Below are 17,852 nucleotides of genomic sequence, written 5' to 3' on the forward strand. Positions count from 1 at the left end.
CCCACAGAATGGGAGAAGATATCTGCAAATGACACTACAGATAAGGGGCTGGTCTCCAAGATCTATAAAGAACTTCAAACTCAACACCCAAAAAACAAATAATCAAGTCAAAAAACGGGCAGAAGACATGAACAGACACTTCTCCAAAGAAGATATACAGATGACTAACAGACACATGAAAAAATGTTCATCATCATTAGCCTTTAGGGAAATTCAAAACAAAACCACATTGAGTTACCACCTTACACCAGTTAGAAAGGCAAAAACTGACAAGGCAAGAAACAACAAATGTTGGAGAGGTTGTGGAGAAAGGGGAACCCTCTTACACTGTTGGTGGGAATGCAAGTTGGTACAGCCACTTTGGAAAACAATGTGGAGGTGCCTCAAAAAATTAAAATTAGAGCTACCCTATGACCCAGCAATTGCACTATTGGGTATTTACCCCAAAGATACTGGTGTTGTGAAAAGAAGGGCCCTATGCACCCCAATGTTCATAGCAGCAATGTCTGCAATAGCCAAACTGTGGAAAGAGCCAAGATGCTCTTCAACAGATGAATGGATCAAGAAGATGTGGTCCATATATACAATGGAATATTACTCAGCCATCAGAAAGGATGAATACCCAACTTTTACATCAACATGGATGGGATTGGAGGAGATTTTGCTCAGTGAAGTAAGTCCAGCAGAGAAAGTCAATTATCATATGGTTTCACTTATTTGTGGAACATAAGGAATAGCATGGAGGACATTAGGAGAAGGAAGGGAAAAATGAAGGGGGGTGGAAATTGGAGGGAGAGATGAACCATGAGAGACTATGGACTCTGAGAAACAAACTGAGAGTTTTAGAGAAGAGGGGGGTGTGGGGATGGGTTAGCCCGGTGATGGGTATTAAGGAGGGTACGTACCGCATGGAGCACTGAGTGTTATACAAAAACAATGAATCGTGGACCACTACATCAAAAACTAATGATGTATTGCATGGTGACTAACATATCATAATAAAATAAAATTTAAAAAAAAATAACAAAGCTAGAGGTATTACAATCCCAGACTTCAATATATACTACAAAGTGGTAGTAATCAAAACAGTATGGTACTTGTTAGGTAGGAAGCTAGGCAAGAGCAATAGAAGATGGACTACAGATGTTCTGACCGAGAGCCCCAACAGAGGAGTGCCTGGGGAACACCCCATTCTACCCATCTAGCAGTTGATTTGCAGTTACAACATCCCAGCAGAAGCGGAGTTAAATTTGTTGTGCTTATTGCACTTGGGCAGGAAGCAGCCTCATGTCCTTATTTGACCTATGTCTCTAGAATAGAAATAAATGTAGTTTCCTACCCTGTGCAGGCATTTTGAATACATCTTGGGAAAGGAAAGGCATAGTTGGCTAATTATTATATAATCCACTCCTGTCACTCAGTTGTTGCGACCCTAAGACCCAACCAAAAGAAAAAAATTGATATAAACTCACACCCCAGAGTTTCTAGGGCCTTTGTCTCTCTTGATTGGCCTGCTCCTCCCTTGAAGTGTACTTTAATAAAACTTTGCTCCACTTTACTTTCGTTTCATTTTACTTTCATTTCTTTGCTGTGGCAGTCAAAAGAACCAAGGCTTCTATGTGGTATATACGATGGAATATTATGCAGGCATCAAAAGGAATGAAATCTTGCCATTTGCAATGACGTGGATGGAACTAGAGGGTATTATGCTGAGCGAAATAAGTCAATCAGAGAAAGACATGTATCATATGATCTCAGTGATATGAGGAATTCTTAATCTCAGGAAACAAACAGGGTTGCTGGAGTGGTGGGGGGTGGGAGGGATGGGGTGGCTGGGTGATAGACATTGGGGAGGGTATGTGCTATGGTGAGCGCTGTGAATTGTGTAAGACTGTTGAATCACAGACCTGTACCTCTGAAACAAATAATACATTATATGTTAAAAAAAAAAAAGAAGATAGTAGGAAGGATAAAATGAAGGGGGGGGAAATCGGAGGGGGAGATGAACCATGAGAGACTATGGACTCTGAGAAACAAACTGAGGGTTCTAGAGGGGAGGCGGGTGGGGGGATGGGTTAGCCTGGTGATGGGTATTAAGGAGGGTACATACTGAATGGAGCACTGGGTGTTATACGCAAACAATGAATCATGGAACACTATATCAAAAACTAATGATGTAATGTATGATGATTAACATAATAAAATTAAAAAAAAACTTTAATGCATGATTATTCCATTATATGATTCTTCCAGTAATCAAGATTTCTTTTGGTGACAAATTACCTTTGCCTACCAAGAGTAATTTTCCAACTTTGAGACATTGAACACTGGGGTATAAAGGTGGGAATATTTCCATATTCAAAGGAGCAATTTTTTGCTACTTAAATGCTCCTTCAGACTGCTCAAAGGTGTCCTTCTCCTAAGGCTAGTCCCAGTTGTGCTCTTTCTCTAATGAACACTGCTTCATCATGAGTGTGTATCCTCACTTTAAATAGCAAAGACACACTCCACAATCCTTGCAACTTTGGGAAAAGTCAGCTCAACATTTTAATAACTCGCACTGCAAGTAGACGGGAGTATCCAATCCCTCAGCTCCTAAATGTTGCTGCTTTCTAGAGGCTTTTATACCAGGACTGGGAAAAACATATATCCATACTCCTGGCTTCTGATGCTTACTAAGGACCATGGTGATTTCAGTAGGCTTCTGAATCTTGAAGGATGTAGTGTTTTTGATTCCTGATGTATAGCTGGTAGGTTAAAAGCTGGAAATAATATTAAGGATCTTGAGAAGCAGTCATGGTTTGTGTTCATCAGGTGGCAAAAACAAGTCATTTAATAATTCCATAAAGCAAATATAATGAAAGGGTAGTAAGGAAAAAATATATATAACTTGAAGACATAAAGATGGATGATTTCATTAAATAGGTATTAGAGATACCTTTCTGGAAATGAAAGGAGAAAAAACCTGGCAACTCTTTATTCACTTATAATGAATACACAATATATTCATCATATATACATATATGTGTGTGTGTGTGTGTATTAGGTATAATAGTTTGCATTCTCATTATTAATTACATTATTAAGTTAGGAAAATAGAATATTCAAATGAGTGAGGCTGAGATTTTTAAAACATCAAGGTACTCATAATTTTCATTTGGAATTAAGTAATTTAACTTCAAAAAGATGAAATGATTTTATAAGCACATATCTGTTTCTAAATCCCTGAATTAAAACTAGATTTATTTATTTTTTTTATTTATTTGACAGAGAGAGACACAGCGAGAGAGGGAACACAAGCAGGGGGAGTGGGAGAGGGAGAAGCAGGCTCCCTGCTGAGCAGGGAGCTCGATGGGGGGCTTGATCCCAGGACCCTGAGATCATGACCTGGGCTGAAGGCAGACGCTTAATGACTGAGCCACCCAGGCGCCCCTAAAACTAGATTTTAATATTTTTACTGCAATTATTATTATTATTAATGAAATAAAACAAGCTGATTATTTCTGAGCAGTATTCTTAAATCTGGATTTTGAAACCTAGAGAGTTCTTGAATGTTGTCCAGGAGATATGCTTTATACAGGCTATCTAATTTAATTCTCTCAGGTAAAGACGTCAAATCTTACAGAGGCTACTCAGGTATGATCAAGGTCACACAGCAGGTTAAGGACACCTTACCCCTTTTAACTACTTGGCCACAGTTCAGTTGTCAGATTTCTGGAATATTGTTCTCTGATAAATTTTACAAATATTTATCAATATTGACAGAACAGCAGCGCCTGGGTGGCTCAGTCATTAAGCGTCTGCCTTTGGCTCAGGTCATGATCCCAGGGTCCTGGGATAGAGCCCCACATCGGGCTCCCTGCTCAGCGGGAAGCCTGCTTCTCCCTCTCCCACTCCCCCTGCTTGTGTTCCCTCTCTCACTGTGTCTGTCAAATAAATAAATAAAAAATCTTTAAAAAAATATTGACAGAACAATTTGAGTATGTGCAAATAAATGAGGATGAAGCCAAATTTTTCTCTAATGGGAAAACAGGAGGTTGCTTAAATGAAAAACATCACAGAAGGTATTTGTAGCACTTACGATGTGCTGCAAATAAAAAACTCAATTTTCAAAAATGAATCTGAGTCCTGAAAGTGTCATTTTCTTCCCCCAGTGGCTCCTGTGTCACTATGAAATACTACCACCTAAGTGGGTTTTTTGTTTGTTTTGTCTTGAGCATCTTATATTCTGGTATTACAAGATGCCCAACACTCATCTTGTATATTTCCTAACTCAGTCCTAGAATCTATTTTTTTCCTAGTCGAAAAAAATAGCTTTGTTGGAATATCATGAGATGTAAAGGAGGGATATTCTCTCTTTTTTAAATGGTTCTTTGAGATCATAAAATAAAATCGAGAATAACTCATATGTTTCAGGTATACCTTTTAGTTATCAATAGTTTTATGGACTTAAGAAATTTATATATTACATATTAAAAATAATACTTATCAATAGTGACAATACAATTTGAAAATTTGCAAGTGAAGTAAGAATGGAACTGGATTTTTCTGTAGCTTTTAGACCACTAAAATAATCATTTATTACCCTCATAGGATATTTAATGGGTCTTCTGAAATTGTTATGTTAAACTATTAGTTACATCCAGCATTCAACAATAATGGATTTGACATAATTATATTTTTATTGTTGTTGTTTAACAGAAAGTTTGGAGATTTCAACCTTCATTTAAACTTTTATATACCTGACTTATTAAGTAGGGCACATTAACTTAGTGTAATCTTACTCTATAAACATGGATTATATAACTCCTTTAGTCAGTATTCAGAATGGGAATATTATTGTGTGGGTATATGATAAGTATAACCCAAAATGTACTGAGATGTTGGTCAAAACCAAGAAGTTGTCCATCTGAAGTGCTGATAGCAAATGTTAAGTTTGTTCCAAAAGGAAAAATATTTACTGAGATAGTTATAGTTGGCTTTTAGGTAATCAATGTTCTAGTGAATTATTAATTGATATCATAACTCCTTCATATGTAATTATAAAAGTGTCACATTTTCTATTTATGTCATTTTGTCTTATTTTGTCATTACAGAGCAGTCTGCAGAACAATGGAGGGGTTCAACCATTCTAGAGTGTCTGAATTTGTGTTACTTGGACTTACTGATTCTCCTGAGCTCCAGACTTTTTTCTTTGTGATCTTTTCTGTTTTCTATTTGATAACTATGTTGGGCAATGGCCTGATTTTGCTCACAGTTCTATCCACCCCACACCTTCACTCCCCTATGTATTTCCTCCTCAGCAACCTGTCTCTCATTGACATGTGCCTGTCCTCCTTTGCCACTCCAAAGATGATCATGGACTTCTTTGCTGAGCGTAAGACCATCTCCTTTGAGGGCTGCATTTCCCAGATCTTCTTTTTGCACCTCTTCACTGGGACTGAGATTGTCCTGCTGATCTCCATGTCTTTTGACAGGTACATTGCCATATGCAAACCTCTCCATTATTCAACAATTATGAGCCAAAGAGTGTGTGTTGGGCTTGTGGTAACCTCTTGGACAGTGGGCTTCCTGCATACAACGAGCCAGTTAGCTTTTACCCTCTGTTTACCCTTCTGTGGTCCCAATGTTGTAGACAGTTTCTTCTGTGACCTTCCTTTGGTCATCCAGCTTGCTTGTATAGATATATATGTTCTTGGAATCTTCATGATCTCTACCAGTGGTGTGATTGCTCTTGGAAGTTTTCTGCTTTTGCTCACCTCCTATATCATTGTTCTTGTCACAATCAAGGACCACTCCTCTACAGGAACATCTAAGGCTTTTTCTACCTGCACTGCACATTTCATAGTTGTGTTAATGTTCTTTGGGCCCTGCATCTTTATCTATGTGTGGCCTTTCACCAACTTCCTGGTTGACAAAGTTCTGTCTGTTTTCTATACCATCTTCACCCCCCTTCTGAATCCACTTATCTACACCTTGAGAAATCAGGAAGTGAAGACAGCTGTGAAGAAGAAACTAAATAATCAAAACTTGAATCTTGGGAAAACTATTCCACGATACCCAGTGCAATGAATCTCCTGTCTGAGATTTACATCATCAGTTTAGTCCTTATAGCAATGGAAAATTAAACTTAGAATCTTCAAGTCCTTTAGTCTAAACTCACAAAAATAAGAAACCAGGGTTGAGAGATGCGAAATCTTGCCTAAAGTTTATTGAGATGTTTGCAAGCCTTTTGAGATTATAGATACATTTGAAAATCTGTTGAAATCTAGAGGTTATTTTCATAGAAAAATGCACATATCATCAAAACATAAATTCAGGGCTTCATATATCCCTGAGTCCTATCAACATATCTCAGTCAACTTAGAGAAGCCTGAGATAAAATACTGTTCTCTTGTCTTCTAACCCAGAATATTCCCACCCAGTGGCAGCCTTGTGGTACTCTGATGGTGTCCACTTGTAGAACTTTAAGGGTGTTGGGCATAGTGAGGTTTTTTTTTCATATTTTTGTGGGGAAATTCATATTGTGAAGAGATTCTTCTGAATAAAGCTGAACAATCCTGATTTATTACATCCAACTGTTTTGAGTTCTGAGTCAACTTTGAACAAAACAGAACAGTTTGGAGGATCTGAAATTTAACAGTATGGTTTGTTAAGAAGTGTACACATCACTACCACACTTGATACTTAATATAGGAAATAACTGATTAATGGCCATTTGTGAAGTTTAAACTGTAGAAAGTAAACCACTCAAGTCTGATTAACTTTTAAAACCTGGCTGAATATCAGAGATATGATGAATTCATTTAATATCAAGACTAAATGTTTGGAAAATTAACTATTTAATTCATGACAAGTTTGTCATTTCCAAAATAAAATATTCCAAAATATTATTAGTCTTAGTATGAGTTTTGTTTCTCATTTTCAATATAATGTAGCCTATAGGAAGAAAAGATGAAACTAATTTAAAAAATATATAGCACAATTCTCTCTATTCTGGTTTATCACTGATTGTGTTAAAGATATTTTTTATTACAAGATGGTCTTTGGAAATCAGCTGACCAAATCATTTCCCTAACAGCTGATGGAGAACCTAAGATGCAGAGAATTCATACAGCTGGTTCAAGACTGAATCACTGTAAGGGGCAAAGATCATTTCTCTAAAAATACATACACCTCAGAATTAAATTTTGGATCTGTCATTTCCTAGTTGTGTTATCCTAGGATATTCACTTTATCTCTCTACCCTTTTAAATTTCTATTGTGAAGATAATAATAATACTGTTTGTTGTGACTATTTTATGGAAAGTAGATGGAATAGACTAAAAATGCACAGACTCAGACTGAAAATGCATCTTATTTGTAAGTAGTATGCCTTTACACTTGAAAGAATAACTGCATTCATGTGAAACCAGTAGCTCACAAAATTTGATATTCTAGTTTTAGGATGTCTTTTTGTGGCTTCTTAAGACATATGGCAGAAAAACAAAAGAACACTTTCCAATTTTCCATTGCTAACAGGGAGGGTAGTTGGAAAAAATTAGATTAGATTGCCAGATACTTTGTGATTTTTATGAATAACAATATACTGATAGGCTGTATCTCTTTGAACTGACTAAAGTATATGAAAATAGTTTAGGAAACAATCTGTTATGATGCATTTAGACACTTTGGCATTACTGGTATTAATAGCTTCTTACATTTATTCTGGATTTTTAAAGTTTCAACATGCTTCAACACAATCTCTAAGCCATATATTTGATATATGAAATTAAATAATGTGGCAGAAGTTTATGAAGAAATGTAGTGTTGGAGTTAGGTATAAAACCATATTCTAGTTTAAAATACTAGTTCATTTTAAACCAAATCATAAACTCTTCCTTCTTGCCTCAGGGTCAATCAGACAAATGAGAAAAATTTAAGGTAAAAATGTCCTTTTGTCTCAATTCCATTCTTCAGTAAAAATTATCATCTTTGTTTCAATTTTTTAATTTTAATTTAATTTTATTTTAGATTTTATTTAAATTCAAGTTAGTTAACATATAATGAATTATTAGTTTCAGGGGTAGAATTTAGTGATTCATCAGTTGCATATAATACCCAGTGCTCATTACATCACATGCCCTCCTTAATGCCCATTACTCAATTACCTCATTACCCCACTCACCTCCCCTCCAGCAACCCTCAGTTTGTTTCCTATAGTTAAAAGTCTCTTGCGGGGGCGCCTGGGTGGCTCAGTTGGTTAAGCGACTGCCTTCGGCTCAGGTTATGAACCTGGAGTCCCGGGATCGAGTCCCACGTCGGGCTCCCTGCTCAGCAGGGAGTCTGCCTCTCTTTCTGACCCTCCCCCCTCTCATGCTCTCTATCTCATTCTCTCTCTCAAATAAATAAATAAAATCTTTAAAAAAAAAAAGTCTCTTGTGGTTTGTCTCCCTTTCTGTTTTTATCTTATTTTCCTTCCCTTCTCCCATGTTCATCAGTTTTGTTTCCTAAATTCCACATGAGTGAAATCATATGGTATTTGTCTTTCTCTGACTTATTTCACTTAGCATAATACACTCTAGTTCCATCTACCTCGTTGCAAATGGCAAGATTTCATTTTGTGATGGCTGAATAGTATTCCATTGTATATATATATACCACATCTTCTTTATCCATTCATCTGTCAATGGACATCTGGGCTCTTTCCATATTTGGCTATTGTAGACATTGCTGCTATAAACATTGGGATGCATATGCCCCTTTGAATCACTGTGTTTGTATCCTTTGTACAAATCCCTAGTAGTGAAATTGCTAGATTATAGGGTAGTTCTATTTTTAACTTGTTGAGGAACCTCCACATGTTTGTTTTTAAATACGAACCCTACTTCTGAAAACTCTTTAGTTCAATAACTATTCATTGAGCACCTACTCTGTTTAAGGTCTTTTCTGGGTGCTTGTGATACATTAATGTACAAGATCTGTTCCTCTGTTTTTAAGAAATATATATCTAGCAATTAGATGGGACCAGTCTGTTGTAGGTGGAATTCCAGTCTCACCACTTTCTTGTTGTGCAACTTTGAGCACATATTCTTAATGTTTCTAAGACTGTTTTTTCATCTATAAAATGTGGACTTAGTATTTAACCACTAGGAATGTTGTAAAAATTAAACAAAAGGACATGTAACATAATTAGCAGTGCTTGGCACTCATTAAAGTTTTAATGGATGCTAACTAATAATATTATTATTTTGCCATTGTGTTAGACATACATAAGTGACAGGGTAAATGGAATGGAAATAGATATGCTTACCTGAACTTCAAGAACATGATTTTAAGACTATTAGGATGTGTCAATTTACCTAACATTAACTAATGTTAAAATATTTGATTAATTAATAATTGGCATTATTAATTTTTGGTGCATTGATGTAGTTAATGTCCTTTGTAGGTCTGTGTTTTTCAAAGGAAGTATTATATTTTAGAAATTTCTTATTAATTTTAGAAATATATACCAAGATGGAATGAAAGGGGAAAATAATTAATAAATTGTTTTATCACAATGTTTTTAAGTAAAATTTATGATTAAAAGTGATAAAATATTGTTCACATATTTTGTCTCTCTTTATCTTTTACCCATTCAAAAGACAGTAGTGAAATGCTTAAAATTCTTATTTAACTAGATTTATTACAAACATTAACTGGGAAATGAATGGTGACAATTACCTATTCACTTTATATTTAGCACATTAATAAAGTTACAACTACAGGCAGAAAGATTTTGTCCACATTTATGAAAATATAAGGGAATAGTTTATTTAGAGACTTGGTAGAAGTATTGTTTAAGAAACTACTGAAATTGTAACCACGCAATTATAGCATCAAGTCAGACATTTCATCTGGCAAAGATATCCCTGAAGCTGTAGGATAAATATCTAATTTCTATCTGGGCGTTTATGTGGTAAAGCACATTCCTGGGGAATCAGTTAAACCCCAAACTGTCTACATAGCACATGATAACTATAATTCAGTGTAATTGGTTTTCCTTATGCTCCTATGTATTTTAGTTTGTGTGTTTGCAATATTATTCTAATGAGGAGGCTGCGAGCTTCACTGAAGCTCAGAGGGGTCTGTGGTACACACAAGACTACGAACTCTTAGAGTGGGGACTGTGAATATCACCAGTGAAACCTGGTTGTCTAATCTGAACTCAGCTCTATACTACTTACTAGGCTTCTGGTTTGGGGCAAGTTTGGAGCAACTTCTATCCTGGTTTTCTCATCATTCTTTTTTTTTTTTTTAAGATTTTATTTATTTATTTGACAGAGAGAGACACAGTGAGAGAGGGAACACAAGCAGGGGGAGTGGGAGAGGGAGAAGCAGGCTTCCTGCCGAGCAGGGAGCCCGATGTGCGACTCGATCCCAGGACCCTGGGATAATGACCTGAGCTGAAGGCAGATGCTTAACGACTGAGCCACCCAGGCGCCTTTCTCATCATTCTTTTAGCAGAGTTTGCAAGTCAACAGACTGCATTCCCAACATGTTTTGTCTTTCCTCAAAAGTTTATAAAGAAATCAAACTAATTTAATAATATTAGATAATGGGAGATTTCATAAGAAAATACAGCTTGATAGATTTTTTTAAAAAATGAAAGAAAAACAAACCTGCCAACATTAGGCCAGAATTCTAAGCTGTAGATGAATTTTTAGATTGGGCTAATACCAGAGATCTCATCTGTTTTGTCTTGCACACTAGTACACTCCACTTATGCATATTACCCCAGCAGTTTCTGATCCTTAATAAAGAAATTAAGATGTATATTATGCCTTTTCCATCACCACATCTGTCACTTTCCTTCCAGCTCTAACCCTCACCTTGACACAATATACTTTTGTCCCTAACTTTTGATGGTTCACTCTCAACAAACATAGCATTCATTGTATCTCCTTAGATCATTGATATTCCTACAAATTATTCTTATATGAGGATTTAAGCCAAACTGGAATATTAAAAAGTCAGTTATACTTCTTCTTCTTCTTCTTCTTTCTTCTTCTTTTCTTCTTCTCTTCTCCTTCTCCTTCTTCTTTTTTAAAATGCCTTTCTTCTCCTATATCCTGATTTTTCTTTTGACTGTACTCCATTAGAAATCTGCTTTTGGTCACCTGCATTTTATTTTACATTGAAGAGCTACTTTAGCTCTTCCAAATGCATTTTTAATTGTAGGAGGATAGAACTGGCCTTTTCTTGAAATAGGTAAAGAGTTCAGTATTAGTCAGTAGAGAGATGACATTATCTTAAGTAGAATTTTCTGCCTTTGTCAAACAGGTGCCACCTTAATCTCCTCCCTCAGTATAGATATTCCCAGAAATGATTTTTTTGGTTTGTTTGTGTGTGTTTGAGGGACTATGCTCTGTCCTTTGGAAACAAAGACGTTATCCCTACCCTTAAAGAGATTCTATCTAATACAAAGAGAAGTAATCACAACACAGTGTCATATGGCCATGATGTAAGTTTGCATATGATAATACGGAGACTTAGGAAAAGGCATGTCCAAATGTGCCTGCAAAGTCAGAGAAACCTTCTCAAAGACAGTGCTGAATCTGAGACTTGAAAGCAAAGTTGGGGGCAAAGTATGCCACAGGGAAGGAACAGCATGGGCAAACATGAGAAAAACACAAATGCCTAGTGAACTCAGGACTTGCATGTGGTTTACTATTTCCAGAGAACAAGTTGTTAGGTTAGCAGTAGTAGAAAGAGACTGTACTCAAAGAAAGAAAGTGGCCAGAGTCTTGGAAAGAATGAGGAAGCACTGAATAACTGAGAGCAGACTCTAAGCAATGGGCCAGCTTTTACCCAGTTCCTGTTGTGAGAACTTTTTATAGCCTTCTCATATGATCTGACGAAAGTTTTGTCTCACTTATTTTCTCTACAGTGGATAACAGGGTACTAAACATACAGTCTGCACTTGGAAGACTACATTGGAGCTACAGAAGAAAAGTTATCCTCGTTCTTCTTATCTCTTTACAATCTTTCCTGTATGATATTGAATTTGCTTACTTAACCAGAACACTGAATCTTAGGTTATAAGGTGAGGCGACTTGGAACAGTTAGCCCAGCAATTTCTGGAAATAGGGTTCCCTTTTACCTCTTGTCTTCTTTTCCCATCACCTTGCATCTTAAAGCTATGTCCCAGAATCTCTTCTCCTCCCATACCCTGAAATAATCTTACTGGCTTTTTGATGTCAGTTCTGAATGGCATCTTGGTGTATTTTCACTGGGGGGGATGACATGCAAGTTGGTGGAAACCTTTACATTAAAGGTGACAGAGAATACCTCGAGGGAAGCAGGAAGGATTATAGAAGAGACATCCCCAGTGAGGCATTTATAGCTCAGCACTTGTCTCTCCAAGGGTGAAATATTTCTGATTTGATGCTGATTTTAACATTGCTCATTTCACTATTGATGAAGAGGATATATGTATTCATTCTCAAACATTTATTACTAAAAGCTTAAAATGTGACAGGCTTCATTCTATGTATCACAGAAAAAATACTAATGTGGTTAGGGAATATACAATAACAAATTATTACAATGTATAGTAGGACATGAATCATTTGAATCTTGCTTACCTCCTTAGCCCTATTTTGCATTCCTTTTTTTAAACACTAATTTTACTGTTCCTCCCATGTGCCACATTCCATTCTTTTGAGGCCTTTAGACAGGCTATTTTACCTACTTAAATTGTTACAACAACACTACAAAGTGTGTGTCAGGGGGGTTAAAAGTGTAGTTTTTGTATGCAATTAAAGTTAAGTTGTTATCAGTCCAAAATAGACTACTGTTATAAAAAGAAGTTTTTTGCAAGCCTCATGGTATCCACAAAGAATAAAATCTGTAGCAATACAAGAAAAGATAAAGAGAAAAAAATCAAAATACACCATTACAAAAAAGCAGCACATTGAAAATGAAGATGATGAGAAAGAGAGGAACAAAAGAAACTACAAAACAGAAAACAATGAACAAAACAGCAACAGTAAGTCCTTATCTAAAAATAATTATTTTAAATGTAAGTAGATTAAACTCACCAAACAAAAGACATAGGGTCACCGAAGGGATAAAAAGCAAGATCCAACTATATGCTGTCTATAAGGTATCTGCTTTAGATTTAAGGACACACACACAGGCTCAAAGTAAAAGCCTGGAAAAATACATTTCATTCAAATGGTAACCAAAACAGAGGAGGAATATACTTATATAAGAAAAAATAGATTTTAAGTCAACTGTCACAAAAGCAAAGAAGGTCATTATGTAATGCTAACGGGTCAATTCAACAGGAAGATATAACAATTAGAAATATATATGCACATGAGAACACCTAAATATATAAAGCTAACATTGACAGATCTGAAGGGAGAAACAGATAGCAACACAATAAAGTAGACTTCAATACCCCAAATGATAATGGACAGATGATCCAGACTAAATATCAGTAAGGAAACAGCAGGTGCGAACAACACTACAGACCAAATGGACCTAACAGACATATACAGAATATTTCACCCAACAGAACCAGAATATACATTCTTCTCAAGTGTACATGAAACACTCTCCAGAAGAGATCACATGCTAGGTCACAAAACAAGTCATTACAAATTTAAGAAGACCGAAATCATCCCAACCATCTTTTCCAACCACAATGGAATGAAACTAGAAATCAATACTAAAAGGAAATGGAAAAATTCACAAATATGTGTAAATTAGCATACTTTTGAAACCATTGTATAAAAAAAGAAAACCAGATATTAGAACATATCTCAAGACATATGAAAATGAAAACACAACATACCAAAATTTATGGGATGCACACCTTCCTGGATTTCCAGGATTATTTAAAGGATATTAAACCCGAGTCCCTTTTCCTATAGATTCTGACCTTCTCAATTTCTCTTGGCTTTTAGGAAGTTTTATACTTGAACTACCACAGGATAAAATGAATTGACAATCAAAGGCCCTACACATGATAATAGTGCTTGAAAGGACCTCATAGAAGATCTAATCAGATCAGAGGTTTGTACAAGGTCCCATAATTAATGGCAGAATTTGAAGGGGACAGAATTTGATAGGGGCAACTACTTATCTCTGAAATTCTCTCTACCTCAACATTTCTATGATTACTATGATACAGTCAAAGAATGGTGGAATAGTAACAAAGAAAACACAAAAGGACATTTAGAAAAACATAATTACTTTTTTCCCTTAATTTTATTTTACTATGTTATGTTAATCACCATACATTACATCATTAGTTTTTGATATAGGGTTCCATGAGTCATTGTTTGCATATAACACCCAGTGCTGTATCATATGATCTCACTGATATGAGGAATTCTTTTTTTTTTTTAAAGATTTTATTTATTTATTTGAGAGAGAGAGAATGAGAGACAGAGAGCCTGAGAGGGAGGAGGTTTAGAGGGAGAAGCAGACTCCCTGCCGAGCAGGGAGCCTGATGCGGGACTCGATCCTGGGACTCCAGGATCATGACCTGAGCCGAAGGCAGTCGCTTAACCAACTGAGCCACCCAGGCACCCACTGATATGAGGAATTCTTAATCTCAGGAAAAAAACTGAGGGTTGCTGTAGTGGTGGGGGGTGGGAGGGATGGCGTGGCTGGGTGATAGACATCTGGGAGGGCATGTGCCATGGTAGTGCTGTGAATTGTGTAAGACTGTTGAATCACAGACCTGTATCTCTGAAACAAATAATACATTATACATTAAAAAAAAAAGATAGTAGGGGGAAAAACATAATTACTTTAAAAATTGTACCAAATTGCTGCTTTTAACTGTGCTCTGAGTCAAATACTATGGTAGATACTAAAAACAAATTAACAAGCAAATGAATAACAACAACAAAAACAAGCAAGGGCAAAGTTTCTGTTCTTAAAATGCTTATAAATTACAAGAGGAAAAGACACAGACTTAAGAAATGGTTAAGCAACAATCTAAAGCAATGTATAAAATTAATAATGCAGGAAATATTAGCTCTGAAAAAAGTAGAGAGAAGTTAATAAAAGAATTGAAAAAGCCTCCTCTGAAGAGGTGGGGCTTAGGTTAAACCTTGAAGGGGGGTGTTATAAAACTACTATGTCTTGGTTCTAAAATCATTACAATTTTTTGAAATGCAAACTGTAACATCACCTTCTAAATAGGTTTTCTGGAACAAAAGGTGGGGGGAAGCACAAAGCGGTAACTGACCAGAAAACAATGGCACATGAAACAAATCACTTTTTGTCAAGTTTTTGATAATGAAGTGTCACAAATCCCCAGCTACATCATCAGCATCATCAAATGAAAGGCCATATTCCTGATTATCCTTGTGGCTCCTAGAATGAGTAGGGGACAGTAGTTCTTTGAGCAGGAACAATGGATTTTTTTTTTTTTTTTTTTTCTGGGAGAGAAATACATCTAAAGGGATTTTGGTACCAGGAACTCTGTTTGGGGCTGATGGCTCACTGCTCATCCAGTCTCAAACAAATCTCAATTTTATTTTGTATGTGTACATTTAATTTTTGAACAATATTAAGTATTTTGATATCCCTATATACATTTATTCCTGGTTTCATTTATTAGACTGTAATTAGAGATCAACTTGTAAAACAAGCTCAACAGAGGTAGATGGAGAACAGGGCATCTACTTACTTAAAGAATAAAAAAGAGAAGAACAAAAGTGCTCTACTGAACCACACTACACACAGTTTCAATTAGGTTTATGACTCTTCGAGGTGAAGAGATGGCATCATAAAATTAGGTTATTTCCTGAAATTGTTTGCTAGGTTTATCTTTTACAGTGAACAGTTGGGAATCAGTGTTAGCCTTCTTTTTCATGGTAATAAGAATGTTAGGTAACAAAGCATGCTCAGATAACTTACTGTCAGCAGAGAACATGAGGCAAGGAGGGAGAGGACCCTGTAGGTGGAGGGCTTAGAATGGAGAATGGGAGAGTCCTTTACTCAAATTTTCTTAGGTTGATGCTTATGCCAAACTCTAGTTTTTGTCTCTGGGGTTAATTTCCCGACGTTGTTTTCCTAATACTTGGAATCTTTGTTGTTGTTGTTGTTGTAGTGTTCCATGATTCACTGTTTGCATATAACACCCAGTGCTCCATTCAATACGTGCCCTCTTTAATACCCATCACCAGGCTAACCCATCCCCCCACCCCCTCCCCTCTAGAACCCTCAGTTTGTTTCTCAGAGTCCATAGTCTCTCACGGTTCGTCTCCCCCTCCGATTACCCCCCTTCATTTTTCCCTATTACCTTCTTCTTCTTCTTTTTTAACATATAATGTATTATTTTATTATTTTTTTTAACCAGGCTAACCCATCACCCCAACCCCCTCCCCTCTAGAACCCTCAGCTTGTTTCTCAGAGTCCATAGTCTCTCATGGTTCGTCTCCCCCCCAATATCCCCCCCTTCATTTTTCCCTTCCTACTATCTTCTTCTTTTTTTTAACATATAATGTAACATATAATGTATTATTTTAAAGCACATGTAAATTTTCATGTAATGAAACTCATGACATTTATATGGGTATAATTCTAGCAATGTGAATGTTAAGATGCATATATGTTAAGATGCATATATACTACCAAATATGTAGTCTGACAAAAAATATGTAACATTCTTTACCCTGATCAGCCAACCATATGCTATCGATCAAAATGAAATATGAAAGACTCAACTTGGAAACTTGATCTAATCAACAGAGTTGAGAAGGTGGGAGAACAGATTTATAATAGAGAGTCATAAATAAACAAAAGGTATTTAAATTATAATTTTTTTTTACTAATGTTAATTCATTGATAGATCTCTCAAGTGACCATTAAACATATTACTAAACTGAACTCGTTGTACTTCATCACAAGAAACACATTTAAGAATATCCCATTTTGACTTTACTAAATCCAATAACTTTTCAAATAATTTTAAACAAGTGACAGTTGTAATTTACAGTTGTATAGATTCAATACACAGACTATTGAGTCAATATAGTAAGATACTTATTCACTTATTTATGATTTTAAGTATTTGTCTATCTTGCTATACATCCATTCCCCATCCATCTGCTTTGCCATTTATCAGCTCATCCATTCCCCTAATGACTGGTTTATCTTTCTTTCAACTCTTTACAATGTATTTATCCCATTGGTCATCTCTATATATTCATCTGTCTTTATCTAAACCCAAGCTTGTACAATATTACAATATTATGCAAACTTTGACAATGGCAGGCAGTTGGATAATTATTTGTGGTTACAGTTAGTCCACTTATATGCATTAAACATTTCTTCTATGTGTAATTCTCAGAATGACAATGACCAAATGCTCTTGAAGATAACCTAGCCCTTGTTCAGTTGAGAGAGAGAGATGGCAAGACAGAGGGAGGGAGAGAGAGAGAGGACACGAGAGAGAGAGAGAGAAGACAGGCACATTCTAGGATAGACTCTATCATCATATAGATGTATGAACTTGGGAAAGTTACTTTATTCCCTGATTCTCAATTCTATCATCTGCAAAGTAAATAGATACTGCTAGATGATTTCTATGTTCTAAAAACTCCAGTTACTAACTATATCAAATATGTTGAGAGACCACTATTTCATAGGTCCCTTAAGTCAAATACTGTGTTTAACCAGGGGGAAAATGGCTCAGATCCTTTAGGATATTACTATTTATAAAATACCTTTTGATTATAAAAACAATACAACAAACATTATAGCACCAAAATAACTTGTTACTGCTTAGAAAATAAACATATATCTCTATTTGTAGGTGAATGACTTAGATCCTGCCTCTAATTAGCATGACCCTGAAAAAG

The 17,852-nt window shown here is 35.9% G+C and overlaps 1 protein-coding gene across 1 annotated transcript; it reads left to right on the forward strand.

Annotated features, from left to right (window-relative positions):
- Window positions 1-5,103: 5,103 nt before the first annotated feature.
- On the forward strand, window positions 5,104-6,072 carry LOC118003525 (olfactory receptor 4K2-like). The gene has a single exon (XM_034994586.1). The coding sequence runs from the start codon at window positions 5,113-5,115 to the stop codon at window positions 6,070-6,072; it is 960 nt and encodes a 319-aa protein (XP_034850477.1). The 5' UTR covers window positions 5,104-5,112.
- Window positions 6,073-17,852: the final 11,780 nt, after the last annotated feature.

The sequence above is a fragment of the Mirounga leonina genome, unplaced genomic scaffold (assembly GCF_011800145.1).
Source record: "Mirounga leonina isolate KUSES-001 unplaced genomic scaffold, KU_Mleo_1.0 Mir_91, whole genome shotgun sequence".
Lineage (NCBI taxonomy): Eukaryota > Metazoa > Chordata > Mammalia > Carnivora > Phocidae > Mirounga > Mirounga leonina.